This window comes from Drosophila erecta, unplaced genomic scaffold (genome assembly GCF_003286155.1).
Source record: "Drosophila erecta strain 14021-0224.00,06,07 unplaced genomic scaffold, DereRS2 tig00000055-arrow-pilon, whole genome shotgun sequence".
NCBI classification, from domain to species: domain Eukaryota; kingdom Metazoa; phylum Arthropoda; class Insecta; order Diptera; family Drosophilidae; genus Drosophila; species Drosophila erecta.
In genome coordinates, this window is record NW_020825200.1 from 10,666,451 (window position 1) to 10,688,508 (window position 22,058).

Genomic DNA, 22,058 nt, shown 5'->3' on the forward strand with positions numbered 1-22,058 from the left:
TATTGCTATCGACAAAATACTGATTATTTTTCACATAAAATTATTTTTACAAATTTTCGCATTTTCGATAAGGGGTACCATCATCAAAATTTGCGAAAAATGGCAAAAAATTAAAATTTGTTTGTTTAATAACAGGTCGATAGGGAATTTAGTTACGAATTCAACGAGGTATGACATTCTACTTTTGGACAACTATTTTTATTGCTATCGACAAAATACTGATTATTTTTCACATAAAATTATTTTTACAAATTTTCGCATTTTCGATAAGGGGTACCATCATCAAAATTTGCGAAAAATGGCAAAAAATTAAAATTTGTTTGTTTAATAACAGGTCGATAGGGAATTTAGTTACGAATTCAACGAGGTATGACATCCTACTTTTGGACAACTATTTTTATTGCTATCGACAAAATACTGATTATTTTTCACATAAAATTATTTTTACAAATTTTCGCATTTTCGATAAGGGGGGGGTATTTTCGATCAAAATTTGCGAAAAATGGCAAAAAATTAAAATTTGTTTGTTTAATAACAGGTCGATAGGGAATTTAGTTACGAATTCAACGAGGTATGACATTCTACTTTTGGACAACTATTTTTATTGCTATCGACAAAATACTGATTATTTTTCACATAAAATTATTTTTACAAATTTTCGCATTTTCGATAAGGGGTACCATCATCAAAATTTGCGAAAAATGGCAAAAAATTAAAATTTGTTTGTTTAATTACATGTCGATAGGGAATTTAGTTACGAATTAAACGAGGTATGACATCCTACTTTTGGACAACTATTTTTATTGCTATCGACAAAATACTGATTATTTTTCACATAAAATTATTTTTACAAATTTTCGCATTTTCGATAAGGGGGGGTATTTTCGATCAAAATTTGCGAAAAATGGCAAAAAATTAAAATTTGTTTGTTTAATAACAGGTCGATAGGGAATTTAGTTACGAATTCAACGAGGTATGACATTCTACTTTTGGACAACTATTTTTATTGCTATCGACAAAATACTGATTATTTTTCACATAAAATTATTTTTACAAATTTTCGCATTTTCGATAAGGGGTAATTCATCAAAATTTGCGAAAAATGGCAAAAAATTAAAATTTGTTTGTTTAATAACAGGTCGATAGGGAATTTAGTTACGAATTCAACGAGGTATGACATTCTACTTTTGGACAACTATTTTTATTGCTATCGACAAAATACTGATTATTTTTCACATAAAATTATTTTTACAAATTTTCGCATTTTCGATAAGGGGTACCATCATCAAAATTTGCGAAAAATGGCAAAAAATTAAAATTTGTTTGTTTAATAACAGGTCGATAGGGAATTTAGTTACGAATTCAACGAGGTATGACATTCTACTTTTGGACAACTATTTTTATTGCTATCGACAAAATACTGATTATTTTTCACATAAAATTATTTTTACAAATTTTCGCATTTTCGATAAGGGGTACCATCATCAAAATTTGCGAAAAATGGCAAAAAATTAAAATTTGTTTGTTTAATAACAGGTCGATAGGGAATTTAGTTACGAATTCAACGAGGTATGACATTCTACTTTTGGACAACTATTTTTATTGCTATCGACAAAATACTGATTATTTTTCACATAAAATTATTTTTACAAATTTTCGCATTTTCGATAAGGGGTACCATCATCAAAATTTACGAAAAATGGCAAAAAATTAAAATTTGTTTATTTAAAAAATTAAATAATAACAAAACTAATTAAAAATTAAAAAAAATTGAATAAAACAAAATTTCTAAATTTAAATGCAGATTTTTAGAAACATTAATTAGATGTATAAATATTTAAATAATTATATAATTTGCGAGGGAATAACGCTCAGGTACATAACTAATATTTTAAATCCTTTTTTTTGTCAGCGGCTAGAGTACTAAAGAAAAACAACTGGTTGTTTCCATTCTCTTTTCAAAATAAATATTTATTCAGTTTTTGTGTTTTTGTTGCAATCATGTCTCTCGATTTTTAATATTAATTTGTTTATTATTTAAATCAATTAATTCCTTTGTTTTTCGCTTAAAATTAGTTATTATCGTCAATGTGACGAAAGTTATTTGTCTGCCAATAATTCTTATTGACAACAGACTTCTTGCTAATTTTTTGGTTTTTTCTTAGCCATTTCCATTTTTACATGCATAATTTTCGGGAAGATTTTATGGTTTTCTTTTTCGCGATTGGCAATCGACAGAAATTCAGTAACGGTTTAATAATTATGCAATTAGCTATTTAAATTGATGTGGTAGTTAGACTTGGGACACAGGTGGAGGCTTGGATTTGGATTCGGGTTGGCTGGCAGATTTCTGCTCGGGTCAGTTTAGTGCTAAACATTCGCAGTTTATAGACTACGTTTTTGTCATTTAGTTAAATGCTAATTTTAAATATATTCGCTTTGTTTAAAAAAGTGTCTCGAATCGGTCTTTAATGCGCTATTTATTGTTGAACTCTGTTTAATTGCCCTGGGGGGTTTGAGAACATGCGGAGTGCAATTGAAACGAAATTCGAACTCTTCGGCTTGCTGATTTCTTTATTTTTTGTTTGTAATACGAACAATTCGAATGCTTTCATTTTTCATTTGTCATCTTTCATGTCTGACTGACTGTGTGTGTTGTTTGGGCGTGTACCAACCGTTTTGTAATTAGCTTTTTGCATTTCGCGATTGCGTGTAACTCTGATCAGAGGAAATTAGTTAATACTTGCAAAGTAGGTAAGTCGTAAGTGAGTAGTAGAGTTTTCAAATGAAAAAGCGCTTGGCTCACTACAAGTTTGGTTTCGTGGTAATTTCATGTTCTTTATCAATTTTAAATTCGTTTATCGTTTTAGTATTCGCCTTCCCTCGCAACTGCACCATTTCATTAACTTTATCTCTGGTAATCGCTTGGGTCGAAGGTCGACCTCTCCTAATGTAGGACGCTTAGTTTATGGCTCCTTTTGCAGGTCACCGCATTTTATAATTGCCTAGTTAACGCTAAATTATTATTACTTGTATTATACATAATCTCGTACATGTAGAGTTCAATCTTTTAAAGAGTGTAGAAAATGGTTTGCTTCTTAAAACAGCTTCTTTTTATCAAAAAGACATCCATACACATATACGTAGTTCTAATTATGCGCCTAGCTGCTCAAAGATTAGCACTAAATTAATTATAAAAAAAATTAAATTTAAAATGCACACACCCTCCGCAACTCTATCTCTTCACATCCACATCTTATTCTGATTGTGATTCCCTCTATTTCAACTCAAGATCTCAATTTCAACTGGAATTCGCACCTCGAAAAACAACAACCTCATGGGGACAGAGCAGTTTTCGGTAGGATTACCCATCGCTCTGGGCGCAAGTAAAAGTCGTCTCATATCAAATCTAAATTTAAATGTACCTAAATGCAAATAAACCATACAAAGTGAGTGTATACACATTAAACGCTTAGATCTGATCTGCAGTTCCTTCAGTTGATTCAGCACTCGATTGGTTTGCTTCTGACAATCTGACAATCTGAAATTTTGACATCGGGCAATAGTAGCTATGTATAGGGCCGATCTGGTTTATCCGTTAAGTAAACTTTATGTCTGGCTATCAAAAGTGTTGGCTTGTCACACAATTCTGTTAGAAATTCTTTTTGCAGGACGAAAATAAGAAAATGGGTTCTTTATTTATGAGGGGACAGAGGACAGAGGAGTGCGATTAACTCGGCAGTGTTTCTATGCTTTTTCGTCCTTCGATCATTAACATTCTCATTCGACAAGGAGGTAGGTTTTTCATTGATTTTGGTTTTTGTGTAGAAAACATTCTCGTTTCAAGGTTTCTTAGGTGGGTTCCGGAAAGAGTGTTTGAGTTCGTCTTTTTTGGGGGCTATACCGTAAATATCACTGTTTTGCTTTATGCTTTTTTGGGGAGAGCAGAGTAAAGTAGACAAAATTCGAAGCTCGTTTTTAGGAATACTCAGGGGTGTAGGTAAGTACATAGACATAGACAGGGAGAACTCATCCGAAAACTATGCGAAATTTCCAACAAAATTGTGATTTATTCATGTGATTTCGAGTGGCATTGGTTAGGTTCGGTTGGTTGGTTTTTGCTTTTATTATTTGATAGTGGGTTTCTGTTCTTGCGCTGCTTAGCTTCTTTTGCTTAGTGTCTTTAGTTTTGCTCGATTCCGTACTGTTTTATTAAAAATATATCCATATATATGTGTATGTATATATGCGGTGATATATGTGTCATAAAATATATATACACCTGTTGATCTTGTATTGCTAGTTCGGTTTTGGGATCTCTGGTTTTCAATTTCCGTTTATTATTACTTTGACTAATTAATTGGTGACTATAACTCGGTTTCTTTCGCCCTTAATGCTTACTCAATTCGCTACAATATTTCAACAATAAATTTTCTAAAAACATGATGTTCAACGAACATGCCTCCCCTTTCCGAGTTCGTGAATGCGTCTTTTAAAAATTAATTCAATTCACTATGAGTATATGTATGTATATATAGACCTTTGTTAATATCCATTATTATGTGTCAGTTTGTTACCATTTACAATCAGCTATCTTGCAAATATCTCTCCAAAAGCGTTCCAAAAGATGAACAAGTTAAATGACAAGTAAAATCAATGTGAGTATGCACTCAAATGGGATTTCGCAAGGGTTTTGTTTCACTGGGATCATATTTTGTTTGCAAACTGGAATGAAGGAAATCAAACAAAATAGTGTTGGTCCACGTGATCCCGAAATGAAAACCGAAAGCGAAAATATTAGAGCTCAAAAATGCAGACAACAAAGGGTCATCCGACCATAACTTGTACCCCTCAACCCACTGTCCTTATGTGCCTATCCTGTTTTCGTCCTTTCCTACGAATAAATGGTTTCATTCCCTTGTTTTGCATTTGTCAATTAAGTGCTTCAGTGTCGGTGTGTCTCTGTACGTGAGCGTGTTGCCATTTTAAATACATATCTAATGTCTCATAGGAACAATATCTTATACATATATCATATATCTTAGGTGTATCTGTGTGTGTGTGTGTGTCTGCCGTCTGTTCACCTTACATAAATTATAACAACTCAGCATATTAATTAACTTATAACTCTGTTATTGTACATGCAATTACCTAGATGCATGTGAGTGTGTCTGTGTCAGTGGGTGTACACATGTAACCTTTGAGGGTCCTGTCCCGCGATGTTTCCTTGTTGTCCTTTTTATTGGCTATCCCTAACCAATTGTTGTTTCTTTCTGCTTGCTTAACTCTTATAATTTTGTGTGTGTGTGTGTAGCTTACTTAACACTTTTTCGGTTCTTGTACGGCAGTAATTTTTGCTTTTTTGTTTGGTTTGTCCATAAAATATTTTTTAGTACATGATTTTGTCTGGTTTCTTTTTTCTTTTTTTTCTTGCAACATTTTCTTTTGCTCTTTCTCTTTACTTAAAAATGTAATTAACAATTTTTTATTTTTATTATTTTTTTGTAGTTTTTTTTCGGTTTGTTTTGGTTTGCTTTGTTTTGAAGCAGCTTTGCTAGTTTTTGGTTTTTGAAAAAGAACTTAACTAGGCATCTCCCGTCCGCCGATGCTTCCGACGTATCCGTATCTTAATGGCCTAATTCGAGCGTCCTTATTGCACGATTATGTGCGGAGCCGAGAGCAGCACGGTAACCGTTGCAATAATCGTGAAGAGCGTGAAAACAATTAAACAAAATCTGTGGAGTAGAAGAGCAAGCAAAGCGCTGGGTTAGCAAACAAATCAGCAGGGCTGCCAAACAAAATGGCGTCCGGCAGTCGGCCATCTTTCAATATTTGAGCCACGTGCACGGATAGGTGTGTGTGTGTGCTGCTGTGCGTGCTGGTGTATGTGTGCATGCGTGAGGCACTGTGCTTGTGTGCGTTTATCCCGCCGGAAGTCGTGTGGCCTTATTGTTTGACGTGCACAGCAGGCGGCTGTCGAAAGCTGCCGGTTTGGTTCAGTAAATTCACACCCATTCGCGAGTACATATCTTAAAGTTCACTACTGTGTGGGTGAGTGCGGATGGACAATGGTGTAGTGGTTGGAAATATTAAAAAGCAGTAGAGTCACGCAGATATTGGATCAAAACGTGATTTTTCAAGTGTGACATGTTTCCAGTTGGATTGAAAACATTCTGTCATTTGCTTGAAAGAATGACATGTTTGTTTTAAGAGGAATTTTATTCATATTCGATCGTGATCTAGTCCTGATCTATTTAATCTGGATTAGATCGTCTTACAAAATGAACTACAATATGTTGTTAGTTTTTCACATTCTTACCTATCCACAACCATTGCCGCGAACTTCCAATCGCCAATCAATTCCGCTTCGTCGTCAGCTTTGCGCATGCGCGCCGTAATAAATTGCAATTCTTTGAGAATTAGGTGAAGATCTTTGTGATTGCAGCCGATGGCCGTGTGGTGCTCCTCCACCGTTGTGGGCCGACCGAAGCTACTGCAGATTCAAATTTCAAAACATTTTAATCAGAAAACTTGGGCAATTCGGAGGTGAACTTACGCCGACGATCCGATGGCGGTCTGGGAGCCCGATATTGTGTGCCGAAAGTCGTCGTCGATGTCGAGGACATTGGCCAACAGGGACTTGGAGGAGCGCTCCTTCAGCTCCAGCTCCTTCATGCGATTGCTTAGTAGTATTGTTTTGCGTGTGATCTTGCGGCCGGGTCGACCCATTCGCAAGATCCAGGGCAGCCATTGTAGGAAAACGGACTTGATCTGGTTATGGGGAGGAGCCGGAAATCAAACGGGGAACAGTGAGTGACGCAAGTGATGGGGGACTCACCCACGGTGGCATCTCGTGAATGTCCGCTGTGCGGTGATGGTAGTTGAGCACCACTACTGTCAGCACCACCGACGATGCGACCATGAACATGATGCAATTGAAGTAGGTGCCTATGGATTCAGGTGCGGATTTTATTTTGGGGTGGCGGATTGCGGTTTGCGGATGCCAGATTGAATTGGGGTGAACAGAGAGCAGAGAAAATGCCTATATTAGAGTGGTGCTCTGGGGTCTCTCAAAATCATCAAAACACTAAGAACAGAAGCTCGAAATTATAATTTACAAAAATAGTACAACATTACTTTAGTTTAGCTTCATTACATGAAAGACTTTGGTTAGATTTTCGATTAGAGAAAGTAGCGTAATCAAAATTACTGTGTTGTTACAATGCTGTGACTATGTTACGTTACGCATGTTACTTTACGTTGCGGATGCTACTAAGTAATGCCTAGTGAAAGCCACTACGTTTGGATTTAAGTTAAACACTTTTAGGTTTCATTCTCTTCATGCACTTTAGTGTGAGCTACTTTGAATAGGAGTCATGCACTGGTATGGCTTTAAGAATTGAAGACGAATTCGAAGCAGAGGACAGTAAAATCCCATTAAACAGGATACTTTCAAGTGCAATATTTTGTTTTTGATATTTATTAAAATTTATACTCAAGCTATGGTACGCCGATATATTTTTCTGAAACTTTACTGTCCTTGCTCCTTCTACTCTAATTAAAGCAAGCAATTTGTTGGTGGACTGGGGTCATCGGTTTTCTGTGTCGGGGTATGTAAATTTCAAATTGTTCTAGAGAATGCTGGGAATTGATATTTTAATTGCTTCGGCGAACGGATTATGTGTTTGCAATTGATTTAACGTTTCTGCAGTTTACTGTATGCTCTCTGAATAGGTAATTATGATTGAGTAATCGGTTTCATTAGTTCATTGCTTTTAGGGGGCTTTTGATACTTGGGTTTGAGGAGCAACGCCTAATTGCGGTTACCTTAAGCGAAGAATTAAATATGTACATAGCGATTCCGATTTGCAGATGGGTGGACAAGCTATAGGTGGAGCTATAGCACCCTCAGTCGCAAAGTCGGCTATAGAATCGGGATAGAATCGAGTGTGGTTATCGTGTTAGTTGGAGTCTCTCGCAGAGTCAAAGAGGTTCAGCCAAAAGTCTAAAGAAGCGGAGGTTGTTCGATGGGGTTAGTTTCGGGTTGGGGTTTTGGGTATTGGGTTTTGGGTTCTGGGTTATAAGGTTCCAAAAATACTCTTGGTTCATCATCTGCATCTCGTGTTTATCCAGTTGGAGTTGGATCATGCTCTTCATCGCTTAACATTCTTTTACCTACTTTAGTCGGTCTAGTTGGGTTTTTACAAGATTCACTTTTGATTTTTAGCGCAAACTTTCGTTATGTCTAATAAGTACTTTGTACAATCGTTTTTGGTTTTCATATTCATTTGTTTTTGATTTATCAGCTAAAAGAGAGAAGAGTTTGGTTTTTTAAAGCTCTAGAATTTTAATTTAGTTTGATTGGATGTTGATTGTATTTTTTTTTTTGTTCGAAATGATAAACTCAAACGTTACAAACGAGTCAATTGAAAGTTCGAATACCTAAGAGCGGTACAGCCTCGCTGGTTTTCGTAATAACATTGCCGACCAGCAGGGAGAAAACTGTTTGCGACAGTAGTATAGTGACACCTGCAAAATATTTGGTCAAATTTGGTCAGATCTCGTGTGCAAGTGGATCGAGTGCAGCAAGTCTCGTGGATCGGCGAGGGTTTTCAGTCCTGGAGTTCCGTCCCAGTGTCATTGGTTTCTGGTTGGGTTTAGAAGATTCGGGATTCAGGATTGAGGATGGAAAACGGAGGCGAGCACTTGATCAAATTCGATCGGTTCTCGCCTTTTCACAGAGCTTTTCGGGGGTTTAAGACTAAATGATATTTTTTGGCTGAACCTTCTCGCAGAGAACACAACACACAAGTTAGCACACAAGAATACCCGGTCTTCAAGCATATAAATATTTGATTTATTCGTTATTTGTTGGTGGGGATGGTTGGTGCATTCCAAGTGGACAGTGGTTATCAGTTATCTGTAAGCAAACGAATCCGCGACCCATTTCAACAAACGAACACAATAAGCGGATCTCAGCGAAATGATATTTTTGCAATACCAGATGTGCAATCTAGCGATCAGTATATATGTACAAAAAAGGATTATTCAAGTTATGAGATTATTAGATTTCGTTCGCTGTTTGAGTTCTCAAAAGGTTCTCAAGCAAAAAATATCATTCCGAGAAATGGGTCAAACAGTATATCGAAGGTGAGGTCGCATAGGTTTGGATTGGAGATACATATGTTATCGGGGGATTTGCGTGGGTTTGGGTGGCACAGACAATAGCTAAGATAGTTGAAGTAGCGTGTGTGGGTGGGTTCTTGTGGGTGGTTCGTGGGTGGTTGGTGGTTGGGTGGTTGGGTGGTTGGGTGGTCGTGGTCATGACTGAGAGTTTCCTGTGTGACGGGTGAGCGAGCGATAACGATAACGATAACGAGAACGAGCTTCAAGATGGTGACAGTAATCATGGACAAACCGAGGGTGAAAATATATCTTCTTATTGTGACTGTGATGGTGGAGCAATGCAAAACTCGATTATCTATTCATGAGCGAGTGAGTTGGGTGGCGTGATAGTGAGAGTGATAGTGACAGTGAGAGTGAGAGAACCAAATCAAACACAAATCAAAGCTGTTAGCAAAAAAGTCAAATCATACAATACAAGACATAAAACTTCTTTCTTTCTTTTTTTTTTTTTTTGTAATAGATGTCTTTCTATTTATTTCTTGTGTCTTCAACGACGACATCATTAAGCATAGTATTTCGTTACTTTTCACAAGTATTATCCCAAACTCACTTGCATTGAAATCTGTCTCATAAGTATCTTTTGTAATTACATATGGGTTGAAATTGAGGGAGTGACGGTTTGAACGAAGCGAAAAGAGTACAAGCAAGGTGTACTGCAATACATAACAGTTATATTATATAGTTCGGATATATATTGAATACATAATCGTTTATTTAGTTTTGCACAAGTGGAATATTTGTAGAAGGAACTTGCCAAAACGACGCTTCGATGAAATAGATAAATTATTAAATTCAAATTTTTGAGTGTATGCATATTGGATTGGAATGAACGGATAGTTTGTGTATCTATTACATCATCAACGCATCGTCGCTTTAGTTCAGGGAATTGAGTATATATATTGAAGAGAATTTGATCGATCATTTGTGCGGCATCTTCGAATTTCGATTGGACGAACTTCAATGAGGCATTGAGGAAGAAATTGAAGAGAAAGCGGAAACGGAAGTGAAGGAAGTATAGTTCGGAAGTACATATAGATAACGATAGCATTTAAAAGATTGCCCTAACCTGTGTTCATTACTGGCTACCTGGGGACTTGTTGTTAATCTAAGCTGACTTGAATAAGAAGCAAACCAAAAAGATTGGCGATTGTTCAAATGAATATAGTAGGATATAGGCAGAGTGATAGAGACAGAGAGAGAGAGAGACGTAGAGGCAACAGAAGATAGTATGATCAACTAAGAAACTGCTTCGATATATATTGTATTTGATATTTTAACTTCAAGTTCAGAACGGAACGATTCAGAAGATATGGTGGGACAGAGAGTACGAGTTGGAATTAGAATTAGAATTGATTTGGTTTAGTTTGGTTTGGTTTAGTTAAGTTAAGTTGAGTTAAGTTAGTAAGTACTTAGCAAAGTTGCTGTAATTAGTAAACATAGTACGACGTACACAAATAACATTTAACAACTTTGTCACTTTAGAGTTGGATACTGTTTGACTTGGTTGGTTGGTTAGACTAATACTTTATTTAAGTTTAAGTTCGGTTTGGTTTCTTTTTGGCTTTGGTTTGTTTGGGGATTATATATGCGAACAATTTAGCAATGTGTGTGAGTAATATAATCGTAATAGATATGTATATATATAGGTAACAACAATAACAATAATATTCATGAATATATATATGTAGTTACATATATATGTATATATACGGCTATATATACACATATATTTAGGCGTGTACGTGTAAATCATATTAAGTACTTTGTTAATTATTCTTTGGTTTTTGTTTTGACAAATTTGAATATATATTTGCATTTGGTAAGTATGTTTTAAATGCAATCGCTACCTAACAAGGGGATTGCATCAGATACTTGGGGCAATGTCTCAGCTACAAGGTTGAGAAACACTGTGAGCGATAGAAGAATTGTAACTCCTGAAACAAAAGAATTTCGTTTTTGTTTTGAAAAATACAATAACAACCACACAAAAACAAATGACACAATCAAAATGGAAATCAAAAAGCGTACGTTTATGTATGTTCCAGTGTATCTGTATCTGTGTTTCGTGTATTCGTAGGCATATCGAGGACTTTGGATAGTTACACATGTACACATGTATGTATGTAGGCTCAGTAGTGGGGCAGTGTCTGTGGGTTCCGAGTCTTTGTATCTGTTCGAGGTTTGGGTTTTCGCAGCGCCTTTCGGGCCGAACAACTTGGAGATTGATTTCTTGGATCTTGGCTATTTAGAATTAGCATTTATTGGTTTCATTGATCTTGATCTCTGAATGGAGTGTGCTTGAGTGTGGATGAGTATATGCCTGAGTATGCTGCGAACTCAAAATTGGAAAGGGGCCAGGGGTCCAACAGAAACCGGGACCTGAAGTGGGTGGGGAAGTGGCTTTATAAATGTACATATATATAATAAGCTGGGGGAGCTCTTTCAAAGTTGACCCCGATGAGATGGTGTTGGCTTAAATCTCTGAAGTAATTTCCTCTTCTACGTCAGATACAACTGACAGAATGGGCACAGAATGTGCACAACATCTCGAAGTATTAATTTTTTGAAAAACTCAACTTTTCAAGAGCTTAGTGGTTTTAGGGGGCGGGGATGGTAACATCCTTTCAACTTTGACCCATTAGTACAGCAAAGGAGGGACTGCAAAAACTTTGAAAGTAGCGCAAGTTTTTCTTGGCCTGCGAATATTTGTAAATTGAACTCCAAGTCGACTCAAGGTGGCAAGATGGCAAGATGGCGAGATGGGACCCCCTTTACACTTGCGCTACGTGTTGCCAATTTGCCACGCCCACATGCGCGCCCCATTTAATTTGCTACGTGCCGCGGCGAAGGAGACGGCACGAGTGTGGAAGCGAGAGCGAAGACCATTATGAAGGGGCTAAATTCGCACATCGCATGCAAATCATTTTCCCAATGCCCCACGGCCGCTGCTCTTTGGTGGTTGGGGAGGATGGATTCGGATTCGGTTTTGGAGCGGTTTAATATATTGATACATGACATAATATGAACGCATGATGGGCTCGACATCATGAACGATACGATATTATGTGGAGTTGCAACTCTACCATCTGATCAAATGGATCTGCATAAATGCAAGTTCAAATGTTGCTTCGATTTTGGTTTCGTTTAGGGTTTATCGTTTATCTGGAGATTCGTTTAGCGCTACGGTTCTATGTGGTTCGAGGGTTCGGTTTAGATGCCAGGAGTTTACGGGTTGCAAATGACTGGTGTTTGCTTTTTAAAATATAGATACATATCCAGGTTGTTGAGCAAGAAGACTAGATTAGTTTGGTGTTGTTAGTGGCTGGGTGGTTGGTTGGCTGGTAGTTGGTTGTTGGTGTGAGAATTCGATTTGTTTCTTGCGAATAAGTGGGTGCAAGCTCAAATAGTTCTTGCCGGAACAAGATGGAGAGATATAGTAGCTATATGGTTATTGGCAAACTGATATATATACTGAAGGAGCGAGAGCGAAATAGGGTTAAGACAGAGTGTTAAGAAGGTGTAAAGCTTCGGATTGCTTTCGGTTCTAGCCTCATTTGGGTTATATTTTTTTGAAGTAGCATGCTGCTGCGTTCGACAAAAGTTCTGGTTGTTCTTTTAGTGGTTGTTTGTGGTTCGGTGGTGTTTTGTATTTTTGTGGTTCGGTGTACTTACGTCTGTTCATCGTGTTGTCTATTTACAGTGTTCGTTTTTTTGTGGGTGATCGGTGTCGAAATATATATATATATGGGTATATAGTCATATGGTTAACATAGATGCTTAGTTTCGTGGGCAGTCCTGCACTGCCCCTAAGGCGTATTTGTACAGCTCTAGGGATACAAACTGATTGGTAAATCTATACCTACCGCGATGCCTCTACTGTAACGGCTTTGATTCGTGTGCTCAGTGATTCGGGTTCTCTGGCCTATCTAGCTATTCCTCTCTACCAAGCCAAGTATCAAAATTTCGCTTCAACCGACATACAAACCTCTACGATATCTGTTCTAAACTCTAACTTGTACACGGTTAACGCATTACGGAATCAGGGTAACATGTCTACGTGGCAGCTTTCAGAGTTCTCTGGTGGTGAGTATTGCAATTGAATTTGAATTTGGGGGCAGAAGGCCGTTTGGGTTGCCGAGAACTGACAGCAGCAACAGTGCCGGACATAAGTGTAAGTGCAGCTACGTCTCTGCCCCCAACTGCGGCTGCCTGCCCTCGAGCCCAATCACACTGCAATCCTTCCACCACTTTCACTCTTGTTTCATTTATGGTTGGATGGTGTTTTTGTCTGGCCGGACCAAGGAAAATATTAAACAAAAAATGGGAAACTGGTTAACTCGGCTGTTGGGCTTTTTTGTAAGTTGGTTAGTTGGTTTTCGTTTCTGGTTTGCTGTTTGCTGCTTGCTGTTTCCTTTTGGCTTTGGTTTTCCTTCAGCTATTTGTATTTATACATTTTTTTCAATCTCTTTTGGTAGCGAAAAAAGGTGGTTCGTTGGATTTTTTAGAGTTTCTCGTTTTAGATATTTGTGTATATATACAGTTGTGGCTAGATTTAAAATACATTTTCTTTAATTGCATTTCTGTCTACGTTTTTGATGCGGTTTTAAAATGCTGCTATGCTTTCAGGTAAGGATGATTTGGGGCGGGAAAGTGTGGGAGGAGTACTCGTCCCAGCGTGATGATGAGGCGAGGTCACACTAAAGACAAGCTTATTTACAGGATGATCGGGGATTACTCGTTGTAACATTGGGTAGGGGGTGGCAGGCTAAGAACTGAAGAGGCCAACGAAACGATACGATCGAAACAAAGGGATCAGCTAAAGGCACACGTAGATAAGCAAACGAATCCAACAAACAATCGAACAAACAAAGCAACAACAAAACGACAATAATAACTGAGGAACCGATTATATAGGACGGTTTTCGTTCCTTATTTTTTGGGCAAACACAGCAAAATCGAACCGAAAATCGAACTCTCTTAATTGTATTTGTACTTGTAGCTGGGCTGTAGTTGTGGCAGTAGTTGTGATTGTGGCTTTGATTGGAGTGGTGATGGGTGTTTGTCATGTGTTCGTATACCAATTATGTCAGAGCTACCGGAGGGTGACCCCAACCAGACGGGGATTGAGTAGTTATCAAAAAGTATATAGCAAAAGACTTTACAAGACCATGAGCTAAGGTTAGTAGGAGAAGCGAGAGAAAGCTTATGAAAGACGGAAAGAAAGTGTTCCTCGGGCTCGACTTGAGTACCTTACTGGGCACATGATACTTGGTAACTGGAAAGGTTCTGAGTACTGTGGTGGTGGTTCTGGTTCAGTGTTGGCAGTGGTTTCAGTGGTGTTCGGGGCTAACATATATAGTTCGTGTGGCTAGTCTATCCGACATCCAGTGGCTCGGTGGTGGCACTCGAGGTGAGAGTCCAGAGATTACAGAAAGATTAGGACAGATCTATGGCAAACATACGGAGAGTTAGGAGTTATTGATCATTCCTCATTCGTGTGGAGGTGTTCCGGATATCCGGAGTGTGGGTTTCCGGGTTTCCGGCTTTCGGGTGTGTGGGTGTGAGGCAGAAAACAGTTACAGTTACAGAAGTGTAGAAAACTAAGTTAATTGGTATTGGTATTTCGTATTCGTTTCTGATCGGTATCTTTTGTTAGTATTCGTGAGAGGTTTTTGGTTTTTGGTTTTTGGTTTTAGTTTAGTTTTAGTTTCATTTCGTTTCTCAGTTCATTGCACTACTGTAGCAAAACTAATGATTAACTAAAAACAGCATTAGCACAGCACGACTTTCTGCTCGCCACTGGTGGTAGTGGACGATAGCCCGACCGATCGGTCCGTACTTTAAGCTATAGCGTTTTAATATCGTGTGTGTGTACCTATAAGAGGAACAGCATCCGACGTTGTCGGCATGGACTCGGCGACAAGGTTTAGAAATACTGTTAATGATAGTAGTATAGTTACGCCTGCAACAAGAGATACAATAAATATAAAACGCAATTTAAATCAAAGTCGAACGCAAAACACATCGGAAAACTGAAAGATCAAGTTTACGGAATAAGTTTTATCATTAGTAAGTATTTATCAAAAAATGAGAAGTACTGTTATACATTTTACTCATCGGCTTTAGGTATTAATTTAACTCCTTTATCGGGATGGGTTGTTCATGGAGTTTATAAGGGGGTATTTATTTAATCTTTGCACGGAACAGCGGGGACTTTTATTTTCATTTTAAAAGCACAAGAAAAGTGTTTCCTTTTCATATATTTTCTAGTATATGTACCATGAATATTGGCTGTGGATTTTGATTTTATAAACTTTCAAAAAGGAAACACTTGGTTGATTTTTAAGAGTAATTTTACTTTAGTTAAAAACTGAACAGAGAACATGCATAGACTGACTATCGTTAGAAGCAGCGTGGAATACGTAGATTTTAAGGGGTTTAGGGGTTTATCTTTATTTGATAATTAAATCCAGCTTAGCCTCATTTCGCTACCCTTGCTGCTTGACCTCAAGAAAACTCGATAACCTGCCGGATAGCCTAACTCTGTAACTAACTGATACATCTATGCATTTGGGGATTTCGGAATAGGGTAATCACCGCTGAAAAACTCACAAAATTCATTTAGAAAGTTGAATATTACAGTTCAGATCGGTTGGTACATATGTTCTGAGGTGGTTCTGTGTTTGGACTAACGCGACTCGATTGGCATACTCACCCAGCGTCAGTTTCTCGCCCGAATCCGGCGGCAATGTGAAGCCCAGGAGGGCCATCGATGAGATTAGCACACATGGCACGATTAAATTGAAAAAATAATATAATGTACGGCGACGTATTTGTATAGTAAAGGTGATATCGACATATGGTTCTGGGCAGCAGGCGTAGACTATCGTATTCTTCTTTCCCGGCATGGCTGAACGATAAAATTGGATTAGTGAGCTTCAAGCAAGGATATCGTGGATCGAGACAAAGGCACAAACATGGATACACATACAGACACAAGGACACAGGTATGTACAACAGATTTTTACAGATTAGACTTCCGATCGAGATCGCAAAGATATGTACATACACTAAATCGTAAAACTAGTTCGAAGAAATCAGAAGCTAAGCAAATCATAATGGTCTATGAAGCAATTTTGGTTGGCAAGCAATGTGTGAAATAATAAGCAATGCGGTTTCCTTTGCAATTGCGGTTATGCTGATAAGACATTTACAAATGACAACGATCAAACGAAATAACAGTTAGAGAAATAAGCGTAATGAGGTTTGTTTACTAACCAAGCAAGTACCACTCGCCATTTGTTATGAAATCGGAAAGATCCCCTCCATCTTCGGAATTCAAAACCAAATCCAACTGAATTTCAAACAATATTTTGTATTGTTTTTTCATGGGTATTCACAGGGAATGGAAATCAATTTGCAATAAGCAAATTAATTTTTACATTTTTTTTTTTTATTTTTTTTTGTGGAGGTTGGTCATTGAGTTTGAGTTTTGTTTTTTTTTATTGGAGAAAGAGAACATTTAAGAGTTTAGTTTGTTGTTGAATTTTGTTAAGAGTTTTTACAATAAGCCACATTGAAACAACATTTATGTACAGATATAGCATGTGTTCGAGGTGTACGAAAGAGAGAGAGAGATAGAGAGCGAGCAAAATATAGACTTTTTTATTCTTTTCATTTGTGATTTGAGATTGGTTTGTAAATTCTTGTGTGTGCAAAATACGTGGTAAATAAAGCGCTGTAAATCAAAGATGTTCTCAAAACATCCATTACTTTCGGTATAAATATACATTTTGCTTTCTTTGTTGACTTTCATTAAGAGTCTTTACGTCGTCCAAACATTCGCCTGACGCTGATTAATTTGGGCGTGGTTTTTTGCCTGCTACCATGCAAAATAGTTGAAACTTCAGAAGTTCTCTGCGTTGAAAGAAACTACCGTTTCCACACATGATTCCGTTTTGGAAGACTTTTTATAAGGAGTCAACCGTGTCTTTCCAACACTGTATAAAGCTGACCAGTGCTGAAAGCGGTTGCTTTTTAAGCTAAGCTTAGGCGCGTGGGCATAAAATATTCAATCATCTGAGTTGAATATTTCAGCCGACACGCAGGACCTATTACAGTTCAGTGTTGTTAACAACACTACGATCTTTTGGTTTTGTAATTCGCAAAAACGCAAAGAATTGTTCGACATGAGATAAACTAGAAGGTAGTTTGGGTGGATAGAGATAGATAGACGGTGAGAAAAAGAGATAGAAGTTTGGAAAAGCATATAAACGAAATTACAAATCCGTCCTAACCCTACATATTATTCATCCTACGCTCTTTATAAATTCTTATTGCTTTGGCTACAGTCAACTCTCGGCATGTTGGACTATCCTCGCGCTTCCTCGTGCGTGAGTCTCGTGATTGGCAAAAGCGTGATCGTGCTCGAGTTGGAATGTGTTGAAGTTCGGGTGTTTGTGTGTTCGTGTGGATAATGTGATGTGTTGCCTAGTGTAGCCAGCGTTCACTGTACTATTGGAACTAGCTGCTGTTGGTTACTGTTTGCTATTTTGTTTTGCTGTGTATTTTGTCGTTTGCCACTTTACCTGATTTCCATCGTAAGTCCAACTACCGAATTTCATTTCGCAATGTTGGTCATCAAATGGGAACCACGTGATGTCTATCTTGCATGTGCTCTTGAAGATACCAGGGGGCACGTACAGACAACTGCCGTTATGTTTGACCACAATGTTGGTGTGATACGTGCCATCGAATCCCTCATCCGCGCTAGATTATTGTACAATTTGTTTTAATGGATTATTGTCTCGATCGATTGCTTTGTTATTCGCTTATCAACTTAATAATCAGTTCGATTCATCGGTTATCCCTTTGTATTGTTATTATTTAGTGACTTTTGATCGTTTTTGTTTGGTTATATGTGACTTGCGCTTTAGTTTGTCATTCTCTTCTTTCATAGCTACTAAAAATGTTTTTTGTTTTTTGTTTTTTTGTGGACTATGCTCTAGATAACTAGAGCTGGGAGTTTTCGGGGGATATATGTATACATCTATTCTGGGAATTCGTGGGAATTTTTGTGTGTGGGCTGTTGTTTTGGTTGTGTGTTGGTCTTAAAGTCTATGTGTTCTCAAAACTCTACTGGGGGCAGACTTACATATGTTACTTAAGGCTAATAGGGTTTACTTTGGTCTGTTGCATGGGGTGTTTACTGTAATGGATCACAAACAGCGCTAGACGACCCAACGGAATTTCTATTGCCACATAACACTCGAAGCAGGACCGGGAAATGGCAAAGGGAATCTGCGGCTGGCCGGATACAAATATCTTTCTAGCTACGTATGTATCTTTGTATCTCTGTGGCCACTATCCAGAATCCCGTCAGTAGCAATATGCGCATATGCAAATGAACCTCAGTAGATACTCGAAAAATGTGGGCAAAGCATGCTATAGATATACGAGTAAACCCATCAGTGAATATATACTATACTCGTATATGTATATATTTGCGTGCATTATGTATGAGTATCTCTTGACTTTGCCGCTGCCCTCGAAAGCTGCAATAAAATGCAATTACTGCTCTGATTTCGACTGGAGTGCCGAGAATGTTGCGTAAACATTTTGGGGACAATTTTGTTTTGCATTTTTCGGTCACCGCAAAGAGGCAATGACATGGGACTCATGATGCCCAAAGGGGCGATGGGTTGTACGTATGATGTGGGTGGGTGGTTACATTGAGGGCGTGTTGGGGCGTGTTTCCTGTGGTAATACGGCTTACATGCAATTGCTGTAGCATTTAAGGGGTATTTGTGCGCTGATTAGCGGCTGGTCAAGCTGAAAACCGAAGCCCAGATGTGGTCCACTTGGGCTTAAGAGCTTGCGGCTTGGATGGCGCTTCACCCGTACCGAGAATGTGTATCTGTGTATCTGTAAGTCACACTTAATTGATATGACAGCCAGGTGGGAGCCTTTCGACCAGGCGAACTTGTTAAAGGCGAAGGTGCTGCAACATATTTCAATTTTCACACCTAATTGGCACGTCAATCCTTTTTGGGGCATCGCAACCTTCATCACTTGGTCCGCATTTAAAATCATTTTAATTTCAAAAGTGAAAAATTCGCTCTCTCTCGTTTTCTGGGCTTTATTAATATTGACGTGGCTTCCGACTTGGATTCGGTTTTTCGGCCACGGATCAGTGTCAGTTTTCAGGTTTTAGTTTTCAGTTTTTCTTTTTGGGCTGCGGCTTACTTCCGACTTGTTAGGCTTTGAAAAATATACAGATAATGTTGCAATTAGAGTGAAAGCTTTTGGCATTGGCGGTTAAAGGTACGGCATCTCAATTAATCAGCCGTGAAAGGAATCGCAATTCGCGCCCGAAATCAGCATAAGTAAAAAGAAGGAGATGTAGTCGATTGATTTGCTTAATAATGAGGCAGAACCAATCCGCTCGCCAGCCTGCAAACTTTTTGTGTATCCGCATCCGTGTCTGTGAATGCCTTCCTATTGATCTAAATGATGGCCGCACATTAGCAGCGCTGGCGACGCATACAAATTAGGTCCAAATGTGAGTCGTGTTTGGGGGACTGGGGGGAAGAATTAATAAATTAAACGAAGTGAAGGTCTGTCGGAGCCATGTTGGCAGAAATCCTTTGCAAGCTGCCTGGAAAGTGGGGGAAAATGGGGGGCGAGTGCTTCTATCGCTTGTCGGAACACGAATCCTGGACGAAGTCCTGGCAAGTTCATTAGCAAACAAAGTTGACAGCCGCTCCACGGCCGCTCGGCTCCATCTACTGATTTCCCCTGACTATCCCAGCAGCCAGCTAATCAATATGATTTTTATTTCCAGCCTTGTCCTTTGTCTTGGCCTCTGGTCCTGCCAACGATTCGTTGCCCTTTTTTCCGGCGAAATCAACGCCGGATGCTGCGTGCCATGGAAATTAAACCTGCTGCTGGGCGTACGTGTTCTGATTCATTGTTTCCCTCCGTCGGGATCTTTTTTGTTTCCCCGGCTCTCGGGTGACATGTAAATTCCATTTCGCAATCCGGGAATAACACGCCCCGTGCGTCAATCAAGCGTAAACCGTGTGTGTGACCACCGGACCCAACTGCTCCGCCATTAGGTTAAGTAAGCTTCGTGTTGCAGTGGCAAATATAAATTGCAATTAGTTCTGCAAATGCGACGAGCTGACACTCCGCCAGGTGCATTTATAACCGGCCCACAGTCTCCGCAGCAGTTTGTCTTCATTTGAGCCAGGTTTTGTAGCCGGACTAAATGCGTGTATGGGTCTGCTTTTTGCGGCTTTCAGTTTTGGTGCTTTGGGGCATTTAAGTTGTTTTTAGTCACGGGCATGTGGCAACAAATTTTGACGTTTAAGTTATGGCTTAAAATGTTTAAGCTCCCCCGGGTGGACACGGATTTGTGTGGTGTTTTTTTTTTCGCCTTGTGCACCAAAAACGTATTCACTGAAATCGCAGCTAGGAAAACCTGGCCAAAAAATGGAAATGGATATATCATAATGAAGTTTTTGCTCACAACCACGGGCAACTGGTGCAGTGGAGATGGAAACCGTTTTTTGCCTCGGCCTGAATGCATTTCGTGTGTGGGATATCTGGCAGATAATTCCGTGGGTAAGGAAAAACGCTGAATGCGATATAAATCTAGAGAAATAGAGTTATTCCTTCGCATCCATTTGTCCCAGCACAAAGTGGCACCTTAATCATCATCTGCAGCCACATCTGCTACTTCATTAGGTGCCCCTGCAGTTGTGGTCCATCTGAGGTTTCTGGCGGGGATCGGGTGCATGCAGGCGGCTTGGGGCTTACACTGGTACTTAGGCTAACTTACGCAGACTTAATGGGTATGCCGTATGATTCCTCGACGCCTGTCTGTTAACACATCGATGCACACGCACACACACAGACGGCAAAAGATATATATATATATTTGGTTATAAATATGGGCATATAGGTGGGTAGTTAGACGATTAAACACAGACATAGAGTTATGGATTAGCATACAGCAATAGCTGGGTTGGGTATATAGAGATGATTATAATTGGACACCGAACAAGAATCGAGAAACATGAGCTTATTATCATTTATTGTTGTTTAGGAACATACAGAAGTGAACAAATAGCTAAGATGAACGATATATAGCACACCGATAACAATTGATTACTTTATTGATTGCAGTACACACACACACACACACTCGCACACCGCCGCAGCAGAGCACACACCCACACCCACACCCACACACTCGCTGAAGCGGACATTTTAAAAGCCAACCGAATGGGAAATGGGAAATGGAAAATGGAAAATTGCGATATGAGATATGAGAAATGAAAGGGCAATTATTCAAGGCACTTCAATGAGTGATGCGGGCAAATAACACTCGTTAGGAGACCAAAAACATTTGTAATTTGAACTCCCTTCGCAATTGTTGCTGAATGTTTTTGCATCGGCGTATGGGGCGTATGATGAATGCATGACTGTAAACATAGTAATCGGAAAAGTGGAAATCCACCGATGTTATGCTGAAGTAGGCACACACACACTCACACTTCTAGACTAACTAATTGGACATATAGACTAACATTTAGTGAAAGCGATTGAAAATTAATTTGTTAGATTGGCTTTCTTTTAGGTATTTGTTTTAGGATTATACAATACACAGATGCACCTTCCAAAATATTTGACTTCTTAAAAAAGTGTAGAAACAACGGTGAATTTAGTTAAGCTTCTTAAATCAGACAATTCATTTTTACAGACTGAGGGGCAAAACAGTCTGAAGTTCTATCAACGAAAAGCTGATATAAAAATATAATTATTTTAGGAATTAATTGGTTTCAGATGTCCAATACAGTTTATTATAC

At 38.6% G+C, this 22,058-nt stretch overlaps 1 protein-coding gene across 6 annotated transcripts in view; it reads right to left on the reverse strand.

Moving 5' to 3' along the window:
- Nucleotides 1-1,940: 1,940 nt before the first annotated feature.
- LOC6542123 (acetylcholine receptor subunit alpha-type acr-16) overlaps nucleotides 1,941-22,058 on the reverse strand; it is a 97,419-nt gene continuing 77,301 nt past the window's right edge. For 2 of the 6 annotated variants that reach the window (XM_015159508.2, XM_026978510.1), the window contains 8 exons: nucleotides 17,775-17,955; nucleotides 16,465-16,540; nucleotides 15,902-16,096; nucleotides 15,062-15,148; nucleotides 6,839-6,948; nucleotides 6,557-6,771; nucleotides 6,320-6,493; nucleotides 5,519-5,735 (listed from right to left, as the gene is read on the reverse strand). In XM_015159508.2, the coding sequence (XP_015014994.1) occupies nucleotides 5,651-5,735; nucleotides 6,320-6,493; nucleotides 6,557-6,771; nucleotides 6,839-6,948; nucleotides 15,062-15,148; nucleotides 15,902-16,096; nucleotides 16,465-16,540; nucleotides 17,775-17,955 (1,123 nt within the window). In that variant the 3' untranslated portion in view covers nucleotides 5,519-5,650. Of the gene's footprint in view, nucleotides 5,736-6,319; nucleotides 6,494-6,556; nucleotides 6,772-6,838; nucleotides 6,949-11,033; nucleotides 11,121-15,061; nucleotides 15,149-15,901; nucleotides 16,097-16,464; nucleotides 16,541-17,774; nucleotides 17,956-22,058 lie in introns of all 6 variants that reach the window. The other 4 variants (XM_001969315.3, XM_026978511.1, XM_015159507.2 and 1 more) reach the window with 4 other exon arrangements.